This window comes from Oxyura jamaicensis, chromosome 7 (genome assembly GCF_011077185.1).
Source record: "Oxyura jamaicensis isolate SHBP4307 breed ruddy duck chromosome 7, BPBGC_Ojam_1.0, whole genome shotgun sequence".
In the NCBI taxonomy this organism is placed as follows: Eukaryota; Metazoa; Chordata; class Aves; order Anseriformes; family Anatidae; genus Oxyura; species Oxyura jamaicensis.
Window position 1 is genome coordinate 11,917,189 of NC_048899.1, and position 22,984 is coordinate 11,940,172.

Below are 22,984 nucleotides of genomic sequence, written 5' to 3' on the forward strand. Positions count from 1 at the left end.
AAAAGTAAATTTGACCAGTAAGTCTACTTTTGAAATGGAATGTCAGCCAGGAAGAAAAATATTTGTTGTTCAGCTCTCAAAAAAGATTCATTTCACTTAAAATAGATTGGACAACCTGTTTTCAATAAAGCTTTGAACTTAACTTGTTCTCCAAGATACCTCAATTGTTAACTGTTTGGTAGCCCATCTTGCCCTGAGAATTCCCGGAAGGTCTCAATCTGTGAGCAGTGACCAAGTCTATAGTAATTTCTTTATAGTTTAGAAGTGAAACAATTTTACTTTTACTGTAGAGCTTTGCTAATTTTCAGTCCAGCCCTTTAGTTTCTAACTCTTTGAAATGTTTTCCTTTCTGGTGTCAGAAAAGGAGCTGCTGAGTATCTAGGTTCTGATATTTAAGCAACAGTAATAAGCACAAATCCTCTTTTTAACTGTTGTTTGTTTGGTTTTAGTTTGCCATGAAGATGTAGTTAAAATTGTGGAATTAGCATGTAAACATAATCTCTGCATAATACCATTTGGTGGTAAGTATTAATAAATCTCAAATCTGTTTAACATCACTAGTGCAAATGTATTCTACTTCAATTCAATTAAATCTGTGGTTTTAGTAATGTATCTATAATTCAAAAGTTAGATCTGTTAGCAGTACATTGAGTGCTGTCAATTTTCTTATCTTGCAGTGTTAAAAGCTGCTCTATTCAGTTTAGCAAAAGTTAGTAGAAGTGTAAAAACCATGAATATTGGGGGGTGTAAGAGGAGAGATTATAAGAGGTTGAAATCTACCTCTGTGCTTGGAACTCTTCTAGGAAATAAGAGATACAATTATCTATGTTGAATGTTTTTTTGGATATGTTTCTTGTGCTCTATTCCCACAAACACCTATAAGGTAGTTTGTTCATCAGAGTGCAGTGTGTTGTGGAATCTCATAGGCCCAAGGAGGATAGTTGCCATACAGAATTTTGCAAAATCGTTAACCATAATTCTAATTTCCTTTTAGACACTGATCAACTTGGAAGTTAGAGTAGATGTTTCTCTTGTAAGGAGTTTTCAGGAAATGTTCTGGGTTTTTTAGAACATAAGCCTGTATAATCCGGGTCCTTTTCATTCTAAGTAACTTCTAAAGAAGTTCACATTATTAATTGTGTATGTTTTTTCCTCTAAACCTGCTGAGGTAGTGTGAGTTACCTGGTTTTCACTTGGACAGCAGGTAACATGGGATGTTGGCTCTCACAAGCTTATTTCTGTAAGAAGTGTTTTGTCAAGAACTCTTAATTCTGTGTGTTAAGTCTATGCCTTGGTGCTTATGCTGCAGGCCTATGTAGGAAGGATGTTTACTATTTGACAACATAAACATGTCATTTCAGCTCCATTAGTTTGATACAATGCTTGTTTCTCCCTGAAATGCTTGCCAGATACACTTGGAGAGCTGTATGACTGCTACAAATCATCTTTGATACCAGTAAATGAGTATAGGTGAGAGCAGCAATATCGACTAGCTTGTGTTCATTGACCGGGATACAGGAAGATCTTCAGATTTTGTCTAATTTGGTATATTTAACTATGGTCAACTTCCAAAGCTATTGTAGGGGTTGGTATTAAAATATCGTCTTTCCTATTATTGGAAACAAAGATGATGCGTCTTGCTGCAGCTGAAGAGTCCTAGTGTTTTATTAGCTGGCACCATCTCTGTACTTGCCACTGCTTGTTCTTCTCAGTAGTACTCTAGTCTCTTTTTTTCCTGTGGCTTTTGGAGTCTTTGAGAAGCCAAAGGCTTCTTGGACACTGTTCTGCAACATGCAATGAAGATGCATTAGAAACCACCAGAGAAGTTTGGTATTTGTTTTTATTCATCCACATTTATAGTTACACTCTTTCAGTTTGTTTCTTGCTTTCAGGTAAGCATTGCTTTCCTAAATTACATAGACCTCTTCCACCTAGAAAGTGGGCTGTAGTGCTCTCAGGAGAATACATAGAAATGGCTTTCTCTTGGGTGGCTCCATTTCTTACCCTTCCCTGCTTGTAAATTCTGCTCCAGGCTTTACAGCAGCAGACGAGATGGTCACAATTTTATGGTTTGTTATCAAGTGCTGTAATCAAGTTTGTAATCAAGTGCCTTGATTTTGTGAAACTCTCAGTACAGGAGAAAGACAACTTTAAAATATTAATCATTAGCTTCAAACAGGTAATTTCAGTGATCTTACTTTATTAATCTCAATGTTAGAAATTAGGGAGAGAAGGGTGGGTATGTGGGGAAAAGGTTACCTGAGAATTTTACAATTTCAATATCCCTTGCGTATTTTCAGGGGGAACAAGTGTCTCTAGTGCCCTCGAATGCCCTGAAGAAGAAAAAAGAACAATTGTCTCACTGGATACATCGCAAATGGTATGTATCCCTTCTAGGGGGAAAAAAAAGTTGAAATTTCTTTCTTGGTTGAAGAACAAATCTGAGATGGAAATATTAACTTGTACCATGTATGATTAAATTAGTACTCCTTCAGTTAAAGTGATATTTTGTTTAAGCTAGCCCTGTACTTTATATGACCTGTGTACTTAGAGTAAGAAAAAAAAACCTACTGTTGAACCTTCTTACGGCAGCTTTACTTAAGTCAAAATCAGAGGAAGGTACTATTCTTCTATATTGGAATTGTCTGAGTTAAGTGAAAGCCTAGGAGGAAGCTGTTTGTTCTTGGAAATTATGCTGTTTTTTACAGACCTAAAAACATACTTCAACAGTGAAGGCTGGTAAGATGGTGTAATATCTATAAGTCAACCTGCAGGATTAACTTTTTTAAGAAATAAAATAAAAATCCGGATTTTGTGTAGATAGCATTTTGAGAACATGAAGTTCATAGTTTTATGGCATTCCAGAAATTAAGCTCTGTAAAATTTAGTCCTAGTTCTCAGCTTTACTTTATAAAGAACCTTTATAGTTGTAAAATGACCATTTTGGGGTTATTTTGTGGTTGCATAGTAATGAGATGCTTCAGAAGCAGCTTGGTATCTTTTAATGTAAATCTGTACTGTTTCCTAGCACCTGCAGAGCTTAGTAACTCCTTTATCCTTGAAGGTAATACCTGGAGTTTGTCTCCATTTTTTCTGCTTATTCCATGATGGCTGGGTTAAGTTAGTAGCTTCTGAGTGTTTCTGGCTGCAAAGAGACTTTTCTTCTACAAGGCAGTAGTTGTGCATTGAAGGAAACTCTTCATGCGTCTAGGGGGTGAAATCCAGAGTACAATATTGGCTCAGGCCTTTGATTGAACTTACTGAGTCATCGCCCACAGCTTTGACTAATGTCTGGTTTGGGGGTGGGAGAGGAATGTACTAAAGTCCTGCTATCATCCTTTTGTGTTGGCTAGACATGTAATTATATATATCAGGTCAGGAAACAGACCGCTTTTTTGAACACTTCTTGAATAATGCTGCCAAGCAATTTTTGTGGTCATTGATGTGGCGTGAAAATAAAGAATCTAGGGTGGAAAGCGCTCCCAGGGCAATTAAGTTGATCGGACAAGTTTTACTGTTTTAATAGGCAGTTAGTGGTTATCTTTGTCTTACATGTAGGGTCTGTGTTGCATAAAAACTCATCTATGTAGCATCTCAGATCAGTTAAGTAGTCCATGTTGAAACGGAAATTGTTTTCAGAGTTGAAACAGCTGACTATTGAGGGGAGAGAATTGTTTTAAAGTTAATTGTTCATACTTTTAAGCTGGACTACAAAATGTCCCACATTTGCCACTTGAGAAAGCAAGGCAAACTGAAGCTAGAGCTGTTCTCCTTCTGTGCAATATAATAATGCAAAATTATACAAGTGCCGTAGAAGTGATTTGGAACACTTGTTGGAGCTCCCCTGTATCCTTTCATTTTCATGTTATTTGTTAATTTCAATAATAGACTTCTAATCTGATGTCAGTTTGGGCATACATATAAAAATAAAATCTGTCTTTGAGTTAAAGGTGAATCAGCAGTCTTCTAATGCAGTAGACAGCTCTAATGAACCATGCAGCATGTAGTTCAGAGCACAAATACTGTAAGCATTAAGAAATAGTGAGTTTTTAACTGTACTAAATGGAAACTGCATACATGACTGTAGAAGAACTGTATCCAAAAATCTGAAGAAGGTTGGACGGTGTTGTTTTTGTCAAATGAAGCTTGATGTATTTTTTGTCAACAAGTCAAGGCCTAAGTTCTGTATAATAATTAAGACTTCTGAAAGATACTGAAGTTGAATAACCAAACCACCAGCAGTTTACCTACCAAGTCACTTTGTGAACATTTCATATCTACACTTAGTATGTGGTAGCATATATAAATGTACAAATGTGGCTCTCGTGGTCCTTCAGATAATAATTATTGTTGAAAATGAGTGATATTAGCTTTACTCAGGGCGACAGACATACACATACTATTATTTTCATTTCTATGATGTCATATTAATATAAATACAGTATTTATGCTGTAGTCTTTGTTCCAAAATTTGCAAAGTTAAGGGTTGTTGCATGTTTCCTTTTTCTACTGATTTATCTTAATAAAGCTGTTTTTTCTGAACTCTCAATCCTGGATAATAACTTTATGATTACTTATCAGTGAAGAATTGAAGCTGAAGCTTCTGTGGCATTCTTGCTATACACAGAGCTAAAAACAGGTTCAAGTTTCTACTTCACATGGATTGTCCTCATTATTAATTATGCTTAGTGTATTGGTTAGTGTTTGCTTCTTTTCCTGTTTAGTAGAATATACTGATGGGTCAGATAAATGGTATAATCCTTCCAGGTTTTCAATTTCTTTAGTACGTACGTTCTCTGACATCCTATAGCATATCTTGCTTCCAAGTGAGTCTGTTTCACCCAGGGATTATATTCAAGAATACTTTTCTTGGTGTATATCCAATGTCCACATATTTGGATTCAGACACCTTAAATCGTGTTCTTTGTGGAGAAATGTTGTATTGCTTAATTTCTGCAGGAGTTTTGGCTTAATTCTTTTTGGATTTTCTGTATTGTTTCTATAAATGTTTCCAGTATGAATTGACTAATAACTGTAATGTTATTACTTAAAATAGGGACTTTGATACAACAAGTTACAATTCACAGGGTTTGAGGGACTGAGGACTCAGCTTCTGCTGGTGTAATAACTGGAACTGTATGAACAGTAACTTATATGACCAAGTATTTCTGATCATATAGCATTAGGGAAGGAAACAAAAATCTTTAACACTGATTCTTTTGATTGGCTTTCCAACAGAATCGGATTCTCTGGATAGATGAGAAAAACTTAACAGCATGTGTGGAAGCTGGCATTGTTGGACAAGATTTGGAAAAACAGGTATTTTTTAACTTGTCAAACATCTAGTATTTCTCCATATAGTTCTTTGTTGTTCCTTATATCTTGTCTAAATCGCTGCATTACATACATGGTTATGGACATTATGTGCATAGTTAAGAACCACGTTGGATGTTGATACACATTTTTAAATGACAATTTTTCTTTTAGATATAGCCGTAAAATACATGTACACCAAGTTGTTACATCCTATGAATTGTCACTATGCTTTCTACTTCAGACCTTGGATTTACTCCTGTGGTTGCCAGGTGTGACACGCTGTGCTTGTTTTGTGTAGTACAATTTGAGTACTGTGATGATTAACACCATTGCAAACTTCCACTGAAACACAGATAGAATGCATATATGCATTTGGACAGTGCAGCAAAGGGAACTGCGTGAAAGGTTGTTTTTGCAACTTGCTAGTGTTAACTAGAGCACAGAGGGATTTTCACATTAGGGCAGCATGAGCAAGATAGAGATGAGTAGGGTTAAAAAACAAACAAACAAACAAAAAAAAACTCAAAGGTCAATGCTATGAACATATGATAAGTATAGGTAGATGCAAAAGGCAAGGCTTGGAGGGAAGAAATTGAGTTCTGGTGGCAGGTAGGTGGAATGTATAATTTGCATGAGACCCTGCTGGAATGCCAGTAAATGCAAGAGTAAAACGAATCTTACTTTAAGGCTGGACTGTATTAGCAGCAGAAGCCTCTTAGTTCTGTTCCTCCTTGTCTTCTAGGAGACAGTACTGACATGAAATTTTGGTGAGCGCATAAGGATAAAAAAGTCCAACTTCAGTTTTCATAACTGAATTTACCAGCACTATCTAGAAACTGTGTTGCAGTGAAAATGGTACAGGTTAAGAGCCCCCACACCTCTTTTTGGATGCTGACCTTATTAGGCTTCCTCAGTAACAGTTATTGTGAAACTTACAACAGTAACTAAAATCAAGAGCTGAGTTCTAAACAAATAACAGATACTGTTGAAAAATTAGGCTGTTCTTGAGTGGGGCATTCAAAATAAATTATCACTACGCTAGCTAAAAATGTGTGATTGTAGTGTGATTAAGACACCATTTTCTGTGAGATGAGAAGATAGATTCATAATTCCAGATATTACAGTGGACTCTATCGAGGAGCCTTGAATTGCTTGCTTTTCTCGGAATAGGATGTGGATTAATAGCCAACAGGAAAGAATCAAAGGTGACAAAAGGATAATAAAGATAGAACAATATATTATTTATTTTGGTAACGAGTATTATCAATCCTATTGTGATTTTATAGGAAAAGCTAGTACGTATGTATAGTGGATAAGCAGGCCATGCTGGCCATCTCTTCCATCTGGAAAGTGTATAACACAATCTCTACTCTATTCTGTAAGTGTCCATAGCACGTCCTGTTTTATACAACAGTATTCATAGTGTTTGGATCTACTGCTTTGTGCACGCCCAGTCAGTTAGAAGAATTCAAAAACATGGTCTCTTGCTGTGCTTGTGTTTGTACAACTTGTAGAAATCTGTAAGCTGTGACTGAAGCAAACTTACTGTCCTCTGGGGGTATGACAAGGCTTCAACACTTCCCTAATGTGATCAGGCACTTAAAAGTCACAAGCTCTTCCAGTAAGAGAAAGGACCACGAGCTAGATGAGTCACCACAGACATTACATAGACACAACCTTCAGTCACTGAAGCCTGAATCACGTCATGCTACAGAACATAGTTAATAACCCACATTATGTGGTATCTAGTTGGATGTGGGTATTTCAGTTGCCCAGTGCAAATTGATCATTTCAAACACTAACACAGTTATCACTTAATGTGAAAGTGCTGGCTCTTTAATTCTTTCTGTCCAACAGCTTTGGTATTGCAATTCTAAGGGCATCCAATCAACCTCAGGTGCTGTGCAGATGGCAAAGCCAAGCTAATACAGAAAAATGAGAAACAAGTGACTACTTAATGTACAGGAATGCATGATCTGCATCACAAATAGTTGACAGCATTGCATACAGGAAGCCCAACCAGATGGTTGTATATTAAAACACATCACTCCTTGAGAGAATTAAGTACAGGCAATTTGCTCACATTTTCTGCAGACCTGCTGCATATCGCATTAGAATGGAAAGAACAAGAGATTAAGTGCCTTATTTATTGGCAGCATTTGTGCAAAGTTGGCAGTTAGTTATTTTTTCTGTATGTATCTGAATTCTCACCTTCTTACAAACAATAGAGGTCTTAGTCTACAATATGGGGGAGGACTATTGTAGGTTGATGTATAGCACAACATATACACAGGAGGAGCAGAATCGATTTGTCTTTGATATATAAATGAAATGCAAAATTTGTGCCTGAATAATCGTGTGTGTTATCAGGATATTTGCTTTTTTAAAGAAAATAAACCTAAAATATTCAATACTAAGCAAATGCAAGCTCTGTAGAATGTATTTTTACTTTCTTTAGCTTGGTGAAAGTGGCTTCTGTACAGGCCATGAACCAGACTCCATGGAGTTCAGTTCACTAGGAGGATGGGTAGCAACACGAGCATCAGGCATGAAAAAGAACATCTATGGAAACATTGAAGATCTGGTAAATATTTCTAATACTCGTTCTAATTAATTACTCTTTTAGTTGGTGGTTTAACTTGTGTAACGACATGAAGTGAGGGGGAGAAGGGAGAATAAAGTGCAATTCTGTTAACTAGTGATACAGTTTTGGCATCAACTCTTGACTCAGGAGCTTGTTTGCTAGCTTTTGCTATGAGTACTAATAAGCATTGTTGCTAATCTAAAAGCTTCATTTTAGTACTCACTGACTAGCTTCAGGACTTGTAGTGTCTTATCCTGTCCTTGCTGCCTTCTTCCACTGTTTCATGCTCTCTATGAATCCAGTGTAATAATTCTGTTAAATGTGTAGGGTTGTTTCAAAAGGTGCATGCTCTCTCCTACCTGTTGTGCTTTCTTGAAGTTGTCTGGTGGAATCACTACATGTTGACAGCAAGCTAGTCCTGTCCGCCTTCCCACTTCCATAGGCTAGTAGATTGTTTTTCTTCAAACCAGCATGCTGATCTAACTGATCCTGTGTGCACACAACAGTGAATTGTAATCCCGCTGCTTAGTATGTGGGGGCAATGAGGAAGGAAGCAAGGGCCTGGGAATGGCAGTATTCTACTCTTAAATCTGTTTTAAGCATTAAAACGGTTCATTTTCGTATTAACCCAGCTAAATTGTTTCCTAAAGCATTTTGAATTAAAAAATACTTTCTGTTTTAGTGAGTATACCGAAGTCAAATCCTGCCTCCTTGCTTTGAACTTCTAGCTCTTTCTCCTAATAGCCCTTCCTTACCTCTTTTTCCCTTCCCTTTCCTGCAGCACTTTTTGAGTTGTATCTTTATCACCTCAGGCCTTTTCATCATTTCGTAGTTCACAAACATGTCTGTTCTGTGCACAGAACAAACACTTTACTATCAGTGAATGAGCTTGGCAGCAAATAAGTAGTTTTTATTCAGTAGGTCTTGTTGAACTAAAACTGCTAGCACTTGTAAAGTATCTTCTGTACCCTACTGCCTGAAGTGTTGCTGCCTGGTGTTGTTTTTCTTGGACTAGGAGATGTGAAGCAGAAGGCTTTTCTGTCACAGGAGCATTACTTCAGACTAAAATGTAGCTTCTGAAATTTTCATTAGGAGGAGATAGGCTTGAAAGTTGATTCAGAAACGTTCATGAGTTTCCTAATGTCACAGCGAGAAAGTTCTGGGGAGGTGTTTATTTTCTGAGAAAATCTTACATCTAGAAATAGTGTGTTATGTAAGCTGTCTAAAATCTACTTGTTACAGAATCACCAGTTCATAAAATGCGTATAACAAAACTCTTGAACAACTCAGAACAGGATTAAAATTACTTAGCTACATGTGCCTGAATTTTTTAATGCCACTGGTTGAAATGCAGTAATTTTGCTGTAGTTGAAAGTTTCGCTTGCACCAAGGAAGCATTTTTTTGAAAGAAATTAGTACAGAATAAAAACAAAATCTTACATATGTATCAGTCTTACTGAAGACTTAATATTGACAGTGTATTTAACTGTTATCTTTCTTCCTAGTAGAAGTATTTCTGTAGCAGCTGATGACTAAATTAGATTAGCTTTATCAAGCAACAGTTCCAAAGCAAAACTTAAGCAAGAAATAACATTTCTTCTGCTGCAAGCCATCTTTTTTTTTCCTCTCTGAAGTATTGTGTGTGTTCTGAATTTAAATGCTAGTATTCATGGCGAGCACTGTCTACAATGAGAAACAAAACAGCCTTAACTGGTACTGTCTGCTTGCGGCCAACAATTGATTGGATTTGGCATAGAACCTGGAGCAATCTGTTGTGTGGGCAAACCATGCTGCATTAGAGATAATTGTTTGTAACGGTCCTGAGGTTATCCTGAAAGTTCTTTTGGGGCTGCCTACAGAAAGTATGAAGTCTGCAGAGCTGAACTGTATAAAATGCATGTCATGCATGATAGAAAATAAATATCATACAAAAATATCTGTGCTTAATGCTAGTATGTATAGTCATTGTATGTTGTTTAAACAGGTGATTCATATAAAAATGGTAACTCCCAGAGGAATAGTTGAAAAAAACTGTCAAGTACCTCGCATGTCAACAGGACCCGATATCCATCACTTCATTATGGGATCTGAAGGTATAAACTCAGTAACTTCACATAAGTGCATCTGAATTCAGCTTCTGTAATGGCTTGATGGTTTGAACATATGTAATGCTGTTGCTTCTGGCGTGTGTATGGGTGGCGTTCTGCAGGCACGTATTTTTGTGTTAGGATGATACATTGAGACCGTTTTTAGGACCGAAGTTATGCAACTCAGAAAAGTGCTTAAAACAGATCTGTGGAGTTACTGTACACATCTACTGTACACATCATGATTTAGAGGGTGTTTGCACTGAATTTTTGGGACTTCTGACTTATGGTACTTTATAACGCTATGGTAAACACTAGTTAAGTTGTGTGATTTGCAATAATTCCATCTTGCAGCACTTTACTACTGAGTTTTCCTTTTTTTCTGAAGGAACGTTGGGAGTGGTCACTGAAGTTACAATAAAGATTCGCCCACTCCCTGAATACCAGAAGTATGGCTCTGTGGTCTTCCCCAACTTTGAACGAGGGGTGGCCTGCTTGAGGGAAGTGGCAAAGCAGGTAAGGAGAAGCTTTATGCTGAATTCATGCAAGAACACTGGTTCTAACCTAGTCCAGGATCTAGGACTAGGAGTATGCTGATGCTCTAGTCTTAATTATCAATTACTGGAAAGGAGTTGAGAGGATATGAACCTCATAAGTATATACAGCCAATGAGGATTTTGGAAATGATGTGATGGATGATTGATCATGACCATTATTTGCTTGGCATTCTTAGCCAAATTGTGGATATCCCTTCTGATGACTTCTTCTGTATAAGTGGGAGTTGTTAGCATATCTCAGCACAGAGATTTTGGCTCTTTATCTCCTTCAGAGGAGAGCTTTATCCTGAGATTCATTTAAGGCTATGTATGTAAAAAGTGACTAGTATTTAGAGGAATTCAGTTGCAGCATACAAGCAAAGGACAGTTGAATTCATGGTTCTAAAGTGAAAAGGAACAAGAGTCATGCAGTGGAAGGATGTGACCTGTGTTTACAGGGGATAGAAAGCACTACCTGAAGCACAGCAGTGTATTCAGGTGAGCTGGATGTTTTAAGGTGGAATTGTACTTACGTCTTAGTATTTAAGTAGAGCCTTCTGAGTAGCATGATCAGACAACAGGGAAGTAGATTTCAAGTAACAAAACTTGGACACGGGTATTCAAATTGTAATGTTTTTCCTGATGTCTCTGCTTCCAAGCAAATCTTACACTGGCTAGCCTCTATCTTTATCATCCTAGGCTAACTTTCCTTGGCACTGTGCAAAACGTACCAAATCACTTCTGTGAAAGGAGGAATATATATCCTGAATTGGGAAGTAATTTCAGAAATGTTTTAATTAATGCCAAACTAAATACAGCTTTACATTTTTCCAGTGATGGGTCTAAATTAATGACTTAATGTTCCAAGCCAGATGTTCAAACCGGTATGTGAATGACATGTATATGCTAGTCAGCAGCACTTGCCAGTTCTTCTGTCACATGCTTCTACTGCTAGTGCTTGTTCTTCCTATTAAAGGTATCTGAGCAGACTGTTTGGGAATGCTTAATTGTATGGCTGATCAACATTTTAAGTCAATTAGGGAACTAGCGTCTATTCCCTAACTATGGGTTTAGAAGAGGAAAAAAACCCACAATATTAGCTGCTAATGTTGTTCCATTTCTAAGCTTCTGTTGCTACTTCTGTTTCACTGCTTACTAAAGCCTGAACTACTTATTCTTTTCTTTTGGTGCTGCTCACATCAATCTTTTTAGCTATTACAAAGATCTCTAACAGAACAACTATTTTTTTTTAATTTATTAGTCTACTTTTATGTACGAAAAAGCTACCTGCAGGTTGTAGGCTGGGTCGGTGTCATTAAAACCACTCATTCAGCCTTTTTCTGTCAACCTGCCTGGTAAGATACTATTTTACCTTTTTCTTGTGTCCTTTTTCCTGTTGTGTGATGAAATATGCATTAGCAACGTGACAGAGGGTGAACATGTATCAAATTAAGTGATAGAGGGATACTTCTATATCTTTGTGATTAGGTGAAGTCTAGCCTAAAATCCATGCTTTGTCTTATTCCTCTAGCTATATATTTCACTACATGACTGGACACAACCATCACAGATTGCATGTTGTAAGCATATGTATGTCCTAGAAGCTTGCTTAGCAGAAGGCAGCTACTCTTACTGTTTTTCAGACTTCTATATAGCTCATAGTCTAGATTGAAGCCAGGCACGGATTTTAATTGTGACCTGATGACAGAACATTAGTGTACCGGGTCTGGGTGGTTATTTTCCTCATAGCGGCCCATATGATGCTATGTTTGGATTTGTGACCAAAACAGTGTTGATACACACTAAGGCTTTAGCTGTTGCTGAACAGTGTTTGTGCAGTGACAAGGCTTTCTACATTTACTACTCTGTTCCCCTAGTAGTTAGGGGGTAGGCAAAAAGTTAGTAAGTAATGCAACTGGGACAGTTGGTCCAAATTAACCAAAGAGAGATTCCATACCACATGATGTCAAGCTCAGCAATAAAGCTGGGTGAATTTTCTCAGGAGATACCATTGCTTGGGGTCTAGCTGGGCATGAGTTGGCTGGTAGTGAGCAATTGCTTTTGCATTACTTGTTTTCATTTTTATTTTTTTCCCTTTTACCTGTTCATCTGCCTTTTTCTCAACCTATAAATTTTCTCACTTGTGCCTTTCTGGTTCTCTTCCTCCACCCCACTGGAGGAAAGTGAGTGAGCAGTTGTGTGGTGCTTAACTGCCTACTGGGGTTAACCCACAACAGTTAGTCTCTTTTCAATGGATTTTTAAGCTCAATACTCTTATCAAATATGGTATCTTTAGTGCATTATGGCAATATGGCTATTTTATAGAAAAACATTCAATACATGAAGGTTAAAGATCTTGGGACTGTGCCTGTGATGCCTTGAGTGTAAACTGAAAATTCTCAATGCATTATATGTAGACATGCCTAATAGGTGTTGCTTCTCAAATGAAAACAAGTTTATCATCACCAGTTTTCAATGATGATAATGGCCATAGGTCTCTGACGTTAGGTTTGCTTCTTCTATGCACTTTTTAAATAAAAATGTCAGTGTCATGATTTTTGGCACACCTGTTCATAAACCTTTTATTCTTCCTTCCTCTCACTCCCTTAACTCTGCCTCCAAGAGATGTGCTCCTGCATCAATTCGCCTTGTTGACAATGCACAGTTTCAGTTTGGTAAGTAGGTAGATTTTCTCAGATGGATACCTGTTCCCAAGGGCTTTGATTATTTTCGTATTTGAAGTCTGTATCATTTGGGAATTCTTTTGCTCAAAACCAGACAAAGAAGGCAACGATCCCTACGTTCAAATTCCAGGTTGTGCTGTAGTATGTACTTTCACAAAAAGAAATCTGTCTTTGCCTCTGGAAAAACACTGTCAACTACAATAGTCAGTAAAGAGCCTTGCTGTGCATATAGATGTGTAAGATTTTTTGCAGCCTTTCCATTTAACAGCACATAGTCTTCTGGGAATTTTTGAACTACTGGAGGCACTGCCTCTATTTTGTTCTAAAGGAGTGGAAATGATAGTTTAGTAAATGTAGTTCTTGAAACATTTGGTTGTGAAGAATATTAACAAGAAGTCAGCTATCAGAGTGCAGGGGAGACTTGGAATGCAGGCATCTTACTTTGAAGGCAAGTTGGTTGGTTAAAATTAGTTGATATAAATTTCCTAAAAGCATCACAATCTCTGTACAGATTCCTGAGAAGTAGCAGTTTATTTTGAAAATATTCTAATGTGGCAGTGATTGTTTGGGTGGGGGTGAGGCAATGACACATGTCGAAAATTAGCTGTCTGGTTTTTGTTTTTAAAAAAGTTCAGATGTGGTAAATACCATAATTGTATGCAAAGAGAACTAAGCTGTTGGCTTTTTTCTTTTTTAAAGTATAGAAAGTCAGTGAAACTACTAGAGTATTACTACACCTAGACATTACATAAATAGGACAATGTCAGACATGCAAAGCAATCGTTTTTGGGCCTGTCTTACGGAAAGCTGTCATTTTTAAGTGTAGAAACTTTGGCAAAAGATGTGTTCTGGCTCCGGCCACACTTCAAGACACCGTAAAGTTCCACTACCCAAAAGGCTAGTAGTTCATAGGACTTGAAGCACTTGCTAAGGCTATGCAATTTTGATTGCTCACAGAAGATGAAAAAGTGAAGTGTAATTGACCTTGAAAACCTCTATGTTAATACAAGTCAGAATCTGATACCTGTTTTGGAGAAAAGCCTCAGTAATGAATGTTGCCTTTAAATGGCATTAATCTGGAGATGAGAAAGTTGAGCTTTGTTTTTTGAACCAAGTTAGTATCTATAACACCTGAGAGCCCTGCAAGCCTTGCATCTTGCTTTGGTCATCACTGTGTTGTACGCTCTCACAAACATGTACAACAGAAGGCAGATGCATTTATTTATTTTTATTTGGGTGGAAGCTTGACCAGTTATAAGCTTTAAGTCCAACCCTAGATAAATATATCTTTTCTTTGGCTTTGATCTGATGTTGCAGCTTATACAATCATCTATAAAAGGTGACTCAAGTTTTTCTTGCGGTTTTATTAAGTAGACTTAACTCCACTAGTTTTTACAGATTGTGGTTTAATAAATTAAGGTCCTTTTGTTATCTGCTGCTTTTGTATCCTCCCTTAAGTGTGCTTGGAGGCCTATTCCTTGGCGTTTTCTCATATCTGCAGGGAGAGTACCTCTTTACTGAAGAGGAAAGGAGGCTAATGAATTACTGAAGTTCATGCTTTATTCAGGAGGAAATACTTCTCAAAGTATTTTAGAAGGAAGTATCCTGTAAATGGTGCATAACTTTTTTTATGAATTGGGCTCACAGCATGTAGGCCAGATGCAAGACTGTAAAAATGAAGCAGTAATGGGAGTTCAGAAGTTGCTTGTGACTGAAAACAATAGAACAAACAGTAAAAGGCTTTCATCTCAATTAAACCCAGTCCTGAGGCAGAGATGTTAATTTAACAGACTCCAAGACACCATTTATATATCCTGGTAATTTTAGTTCTCCGTATGTGATTAAGGAAGCAATTACTAGCTTTATGTAGAAAATTTTGCTCAAGTGACATAACCATTAAGGAAAAAACTGCTTAACTCTTTAACTTGCACCATTTTGGCTATTGGTTTCAGTGGTTTTGGCATAACTTTAAAAAAGGTCAGTGGTTTTGCTTAGTTTTATAGTACAAAACCAATGAAGTGTTCTTTCAAAATTTTCCATGTGCAGTATACTTGTGAAGATCTAAACTACGGCAGCCTTAATTAAAGTGTCAAATGGAATATTTGTGCACAGTTGTATGTATGCCTCTTAAAAATTAATAAAAACCTTTTCTGAAATCTTCTTCTGAAGAGAAAGGTTCCTTTGATTATGATAAAGTGCTCCAAATGATTCTTGCAATTTTATGTACCAAGCTATTTTTTGCTTCCTTGAAGTTAGAATTTTAAGAGCACTGATTATCTTAACACATTTTTTTCTACTTCTGCCAAAGGTCATGCTCTTAAACCACAAGTTGCTTCCATTTTTACATCATTTTTGGACGGACTGAAAAAATTCTACATCACAAAGGTAACTTTTGGGGTTTAATACTGCTTGGAACTTTGCATGCTATCCATGGAATTCAAGACTGGGTATGCTGTCTCATGCAGCTCTGAGTTTGTCTAACAGATTGTAGGATTAGTTAGAGAATCTCAGGGTAGTTTAATCCAAAATAAGATTCTGTTTGAGGAGTTACTCCATGAGAGAGATTCTCACAGATGTTTTCACCAGTCATACCTGTAGATGAGATTAGTGTGTCTTGTCTAACAGCAAGGCAGTGACAGAGTGAGACTGGAACCAATTTACCGAGCTTGCAGTCCATTGCAATTGCAGTCCTTCCAGCTCTGCAAGAGGAAAAGAACATTTCAAGAAATGAGAGAAACGCTATGTAATACTGACACAAGCTCCAAGCTGGTGACACATCTGGAGCTCTTATTCTAGGGCTCAGTCTCCTGATGTGTGTAAGCAACTCACACTACAGAGATGTTCCCAGTCGGGTACAGTATTTCATAGTACTATACAGCACAGTGATACTCCCAGCTGGGAGTAGAGAAAGCATTTTTAATGACTGAGATTGATATGGCAGGTGTACTGGGACCCAGGTACTTAAATTATCACATATTTACTTCATCTGTGAATTGCTGCCTGTAATTCATGTTGTGACTCATGGATAGCGGCAAGCTCTGAGATCTCTTGCCATATGAAGACTGTCATGTGTCTTGGTTTCTTGCTTGAATATACCATTGATTACATTGGCTCTAGTACTTTAACTTAAGCTTAAAAAAAAGTAAACATCAGAATACAGAACACATTAGACTAACACTATTCTTTTTATTGAATGGAAGAGTTGTTTAACAGATAACACTTACAAGAATAGGGACAGAGTCTTTCCAGTTTATTCCTTCATATAGCTGGCAACTCTTCACTGATACACAAATGCTTTAGGTATTCTTTGTGTTTACCAGATCACGCTGTAGCTAGTTCCTCTGGTGCCTCTTCAAGAGAACTGTAAGGTGCTTCCTGAGCATTACAGTCAAGACAGCAGAACAGAAGGAAGGATTCACTCTAGATGAAATACAAATAGTTCTAGAATGAGAAGGGACAGTGAATGGCATCTTAATAGACTTCTGTTCCTGTGATTAGAGTTTATCACTGTAGTAGCAGTATTTCTTTCTACTTACGTTAGCTATGCTGGCTTTGTAGGACTAATGAGTGAGACAGATTCTTTGCCTAGGAAGATGTGTTGTTTCATATTAGTGTTCGTGGTGTTTTTCTGGGGTGGTAGGGTCCTTTTCAGAAATTCTAACTTGGATGCTTTTAACTGGTGTCACCTCCAGATTTGGCTCTTGCTTTTTCGACTCTTATTACTGAAAGAAAGCCATACAGGCATCCTGACTACATTGCTGTTAAACCTTTTGTTTTCTAATTTCCACTGGGCTATGCTCCCTGCTGTGAGTTTAAAAGTTATTTTTACTCCATAGCACTTGCCCAAGCTTAGAGATTTTCTGTGGTACACTGCTAATATCACTGTTTTGAGGATGACGTTGTCATGGTCATCCGCATGCTTTAATAAAGGAATAGCTGATAGAATATAAATTTCTACTTACTGCTCAAATCATCTATGAGCTGTTCTTTCTTCAGGAGTAGATAGACAGTTGTTGTCTATCTTGCTTTTTTTTTTTTTGACAGGAGGAAAAAAATGTGACAGATTACTTCAGTGGGCTTGTAAATGATTATTCTGTCAAGAAAAACTTACTTGCTTTGGGGCAATTTTTTGAAAGAGATTTTTCCCTAATCTTTCCTCTTAGTTACAACAACACTTACTAACCAGAGGGTATGCTTTATATTTGAAAAGCACAAACTTGTTGCTTGCATCCTACCACATAAGCTATGACATAATGCAGTGATTTTTTTATTTGCAGTTTAAAGGATTTGATCCCAACATATTGTGTGTAGCTACCTTGCTCTTCGAGGGTGACAGAGAGAAGGTTCTTCAGCATGAAAAACAAGTCTATGACATTGCCACCAAGTTTGGGTATGCTTTTCAAAGAACTTTTTCATATGAAACTGTGAGTTAACTGTCCAGGAGAAAATGAGCTTACCATTTTTGTTGCAATTACTGTGTAGATCTGTTCTCAATTTACTAGCTTGAAGTGGGAATAATTTATGAGGTACTGAGTGTTCCCTTTGATAAATAAGTCTTGTGTTAATTCTTAATAGGTAGCTTTAAAGAAAAACTTCAGCTGTCCATATACTACATCAAAATGAGTATTTGACTAAATACAGAATTGATGTTATTAGAATGGAAACTAGCCCTTGTAATTGCTTACAGGCCTGGAAGCTGTATGCTTTGCACAACTGGATTATATATTTTTAAATGGAGGATGGAAAGACAAAATCATAAGGGTATTAGGACTTACATTAAGTCTTTGCAGGGCTGATGTGAGCAAATGAATACACAAAGCTTGTTTAAAAGAAGCATTCATGTAGTTATAAGAATGTGCTGATTTTCTCTGTCCTACAGGCTGTTTTCTGTTCTTACAAAGGAATAGAAAATACTTCACTGTAGCAGTAGGCTGAGTTTCTGTTTATCTGCTTTGATTACAACAGTGATGAAAACAATAATTAAAGTGTGATATATCAAAAATGTACTATTTTCTTTTTAAGAAAGTTATTGCTTGTATTAGTCTCAGCTACTCAAAAATACGTCATATCCATTTCAAGGCTATGACTTCTGAAATTTTGTGCTTTGAATTTTACACTTTCCAAAAACGGGATTTCATGTGATCAGCTTGCTACTGTTCAGTGACAAAACATTGCCCTTCATCTTAAAGGGCACTTCAATTTTAATGTGTGCAAGAAGAGGTTTCAACTACAATTTCTCTTGTATTTGGGTAATTCAAGACAGTGAAAGTACTGGTAAGGGATGGAAATGTCTGTTAAAGGCTTGTTAGAAAATAGGGCTTCCTTTTTATTTTTAGGGCCCGGCCCTTTTTATCCACTTATCACGTAAACTTTTGGGATCTTAAGCCAGTAGTCTTGCTATTATGACCTGTAAGAACACAAGTGCACAAATCCAACGTGCACCTAGAAATACAGTTTGAACAAATGCTCATTTACAGGAACATCTGGGATGTACTATGTCTAATTCTGTTTCCTTTGTTCTTTTGTGATGCTGGAAGGCCTCAACTTAGTCTTGACATCTTAGCTGAGCTTGTAGAAAGGAACAGTCTGAAGGATGTTGCCTTATGAATGACTACACTACAAAGTTATTCCTATGAGAACTGACTTCTTTCCCGATTTGTTTCTTGTTCTGCCCAACTTCCTTCTTTATGAACATCTCCAAGTGTGGAAAATGTGACTTTATTTACAGAGATGCTATTACTAGTGGCTATTGTAACACAACTTAGAAACAGCTAAACTTGCACATATTTTTGATAATCAAAGTATAGATTTTTCTAATTATTTTTGGAAACCTGTGAATACTCTGCTGGAAGTCTTAATTAAATTCTTTAATTGCAGTGGCTTGGCAGCTGGAGAAGATAACGGACAGAGAGGATATATGCTGACATTTGTCATTGCTTACATTCGGGTAGGTCACCTCTTGCCTTCCTGCTGAAACATATTAATTAATAAAAAAAATAAAAATAAAAACAACAACTAAACATGTCTTTTTGAAGATCCTCTCTGAATTCTGTATGTAAGTTTCCTTGAATGATCTCTTAAACTTGTCACCAGAGGATTGTATCTTTTCCATCTCATGCAAAATGCCTTAAAAACGTTAATTTGAACACTTAAAAAAATAGTTACCAATACAAGTTAAAAAAAAAAAAAAAGTTTGAAGGAGGATCTATAGGCAGCTGCTAAATAAACCAGATCAAACTTAAAAATCTACGGGTTGAAAGTAATCTGAGCCTGGGAGAGTACTCAAAATATGCATGTGCACTCAGCTCTTTCTCTTTGGATATCCACTTATGGCCATGGTTTGAATCAGAATTCCAGGACAAATGGATTTTAGTCTGAACTGATGCAGCTGTTTTTATGAACTTCAGTCTTAGTGGATTTAAGAGATTTTTTCAGAATATTATATACATCCTGAGTGCTACATTTTACTTGGCTTGTATAGTTTGGGACAAATCACTTAATTTCTTTTTATTTCAGCAGGCTATAGGTAAAATGGGCAGACTATTTCTTATCTTTTTTCTTCATACCTAGAACTTAATAGAAAATATTTATTTGAAATTAGTTATGTTGCTGGTTAGAACAGTGCAGCTCTTGGAGTGCAGCAACAGTGCAACTCTTGCTAGTGGTGCAAATATTTGATTAGTGCAAGTGTACTGACACTCTGGCAAGCTATCTTCTTATAGCCATGACATAAGAATGTTTGTCGACTGTGTCTTGGAAGATCTGCTCTACATCCATAACTATAAACTAATGTCACTAGGACAGATGGCTGTTTTTGCTAAATCGTCTTTCTGTGTCTTTCTCATTCAAGTCTATCTCAAGTTGCTCAACTGCTAGCTGTGTAGCCTACACTGGAATCCCAGATGTTGGTGCTGAATGTTACTGATAATTTCCTTTCTGTATTTATTAGGACCTGGGCCTGGATTACTATGTAATAGGAGAATCATTTGAGACATCTGTTCCTTGGGATAGGTAAACTGACTATTCTTCAGAGTTGCTTAAAACCTTGTACCTGATTTCATTCAAATTATTCCTAGCTCATGCTTGCTCATGAGGAAACTTAATTTAATTTAGGCCTTATGTGTATTGGAGGCTCCCTGATGTGCCTCAAATCTTGCAGCTGTGCTCTTGCTAAAGCTGCTGGTAAATTATGTCTCAGTTTTCTAAATGCGATGTAGGCAAGCATTCAGTAATATTTTTGTTTAGGTTAACTTACTGTAACAAATCCAGCACTTGAAATTGCCCAGCTTTGTAAGTCGGGTAATAGCTTCAATAGCAGTATTCTGGGGTAAGCATCCGCATGTATGGGATCAGCAGTGTACTTCAAGCAGAAAAGTTTGTAGTGAAGCTCACAAAAAATATTTAAGTATGTTTTAAAGTTATTTTTCCACCCAGTAATGCAGGGAAATTAAAGAACTAAAAAGATAAGCTTGGTATATATATATCTTAATCCTGAGCAAAAGTTACTTTATCTGTTACCTATAGATGAGGAACTCTTGACCATAGAACAGTTTAACGTACAAAATGATTTTGGATGCTTCTGTCCATTTGGTAAGCCAGATCCTCTTAAAGCAGGATCTGAACTGGTTTTAAGTTAAGCTTGACATTTTTTAATGCAAAGGGGAATTTCTGGAAAGTGTGATGTACACTGGTAAGCCAGTTGGTGGGAGATTTTTGAAGAGGGTGATTTTTTAAAGCAAAAATGCTGTTTATTTTTGTTTAGCTTTGTAGATCTTGAAGTATGTTAAGTGGTTAGTTACCAGTTTATTTTCATTTTACCTGGGAGAATGAGTTTTTATGTAAGAATTTCAAATATTTTCCTTAAATTGTACTTACCAGAGCAACTGCTTTCAAAATCTTTTTCTACTTTGACTCATAAGACCTATGCAGTTTTCCACAAATCACTCAGCTACTCTGTGCCTAACTTTTTGAAGATACATGAATTAAATATGTAGCTTTACTTGCTCATCCACTAAATGGATAAATTTCTAATATATATTACACCTGTCAGCCAGAAAAGTAGTTTTAAATCTGCATTAAATGTCTAAAAATCTCAACTACGCAGGATGGATAGTGCTGCAGACTTTTGTGGGAGAATACGTAACTAAAGAAATAGCAATTTGAAAAATGCTTTCTTTAAATTGTTGTAGTGCTTTGAATGTACCTGGCAGGCCTGCTGAGATGGGGAGGGAAAGACAAATCACTAAAAGCAAAATAAACATGGCTTATGACAAGCTTTAATAGCTCACTACCATATTAAGGCTATAATGTTTCAAGCTGGCAGAGTATAGCTGGAGTTCTTGCCTTGCAACATATCAAAGCTATGGTGTTAGTCGAGTATGCAGGATCTTAGACTTCGCAAGCTTTCTACTATGAATTGTGTTTGTGAGCTACATTTGAGCTACATTATTTTGCTGAGAAAATAAAGACGGAAGTGGGCAACCTGTATTTCCTGCTGAACTCTTTTGACTTCTATTCCTTATGGAAAATTCCTTGCTGTACTTCAGAGTAGATTTGCTATTTGGGAATGGTATGCTTCTGAAGTCTTGATGGAGGACTGTTTTATTCTTAGAATAAAATACGAAGTGGTTAAAACTAGTTTTAGAATGCGGCAGTTTTCTTTTTTGTTAGATTTTTTTAAAAGGTATAAGGTTTACCGATGTTGAAGTTACGTTTTTCTTTAGGAAGTGGTATAAAATCATGTATTAAGATTTTATATTTTAATGTGTTTTCTGTTGCAGAGTTTTAGACCTCTGTAGGAACGTAAAGGAAAGGATAGTAAGAGAATGCAAAGAAAAGGGTGTTCAGTTTGCTCCCTTTTCCACCTGCAGGTAAGCTGTTCAACAACTTAAATATTCACTTTTCTGGATCTTTTATTAGTAACAGAACTACAGAAGAAGTTGTTAAACTTGCTACTTAGTAGATATTTTAAAGTGCATCTATTAGTGGTAGTACAAACACTAGTGATCCTGACCTTTCTCTTTAACCTGCAAGCAGGTTACATATAAGAGTACTTATTTCAAGGAAATAGTGGCACTTTATTAGTCTTGATACTACTTACACTTCACTGTCTGGTGCCTACAAGCAAAACAGGATTCATTTAAGAGCTTCTTTGAAAGTGATAGCCTTGATTCGGATTTGCTCCTATGATGTAGGAGCAAAAAGGAAACAAAACTTAAACAAGAAAAGCTACCTTTTAAAATCCAATGAGTAACATTATGGATTGTGTAGGATGACATAATGGCTGGATTAATACCATAAAGCTCTGTTTGTAATGCAGTTCTCTTCAACAGGGTCACACAGACTTATGATGCAGGTGCATGTGTCTACTTCTACTTCGCCTTTAACTACAGAGGAATTAGTGATCCTATTCATGTCTATGAAGAAATTGAGGTAATGTATACAAGAACAACAGTTAAGGGGGAGGGTTGAAGCTGATGTTCCCTAGCATATTGCAGACCCATTGGCCAAGCTAACTGAATTTTGCAGGAAAGATCACAAGTCTGTTAATAAAGCTTTGATCATTAGCGAGCACACCTCAACAGTGCACCAAGTAGTAGAAAGACTGCAAGGTAAGTGTTTTAGCTTGAAAGTGCTTGAATATTTCTTCATCAACATAAAAATTTAAATTTTGCTTTCTGCCAAAAACTTTACACACAGAAGAGTAGTTAGTTGTGAACTACCTCACTCAGAATCTTTAAAATCTTGGTCTAAACTCCAGCCTGAATAAAGAACTTG

At 36.8% G+C, this 22,984-nt stretch overlaps 1 protein-coding gene across 2 annotated transcripts in view; it reads left to right on the top strand.

Annotated features, from left to right (window-relative positions):
* Positions 1–22,984, top strand: part of AGPS (alkylglycerone phosphate synthase) — a 55,237-nt gene that overhangs the window by 19,486 nt on the left and 12,767 nt on the right. For both annotated transcript variants that reach the window (XM_035331304.1, XM_035331303.1), the window contains exons 6-18: positions 450–521; positions 2,301–2,380; positions 5,239–5,319; positions 7,775–7,900; positions 9,885–9,993; positions 10,376–10,503; positions 13,147–13,198; positions 15,516–15,592; positions 17,485–17,597; positions 19,085–19,154; positions 20,157–20,218; positions 21,988–22,077; positions 22,540–22,639. In XM_035331304.1, the coding sequence (XP_035187195.1) occupies positions 450–521; positions 2,301–2,380; positions 5,239–5,319; positions 7,775–7,900; positions 9,885–9,993; positions 10,376–10,503; positions 13,147–13,198; positions 15,516–15,592; positions 17,485–17,597; positions 19,085–19,154; positions 20,157–20,218; positions 21,988–22,077; positions 22,540–22,639 (1,160 nt within the window). The remainder of the gene's footprint in view (positions 1–449; positions 522–2,300; positions 2,381–5,238; positions 5,320–7,774; positions 7,901–9,884; positions 9,994–10,375; positions 10,504–13,146; positions 13,199–15,515; positions 15,593–17,484; positions 17,598–19,084; positions 19,155–20,156; positions 20,219–21,987; positions 22,078–22,539; positions 22,640–22,984) is intronic.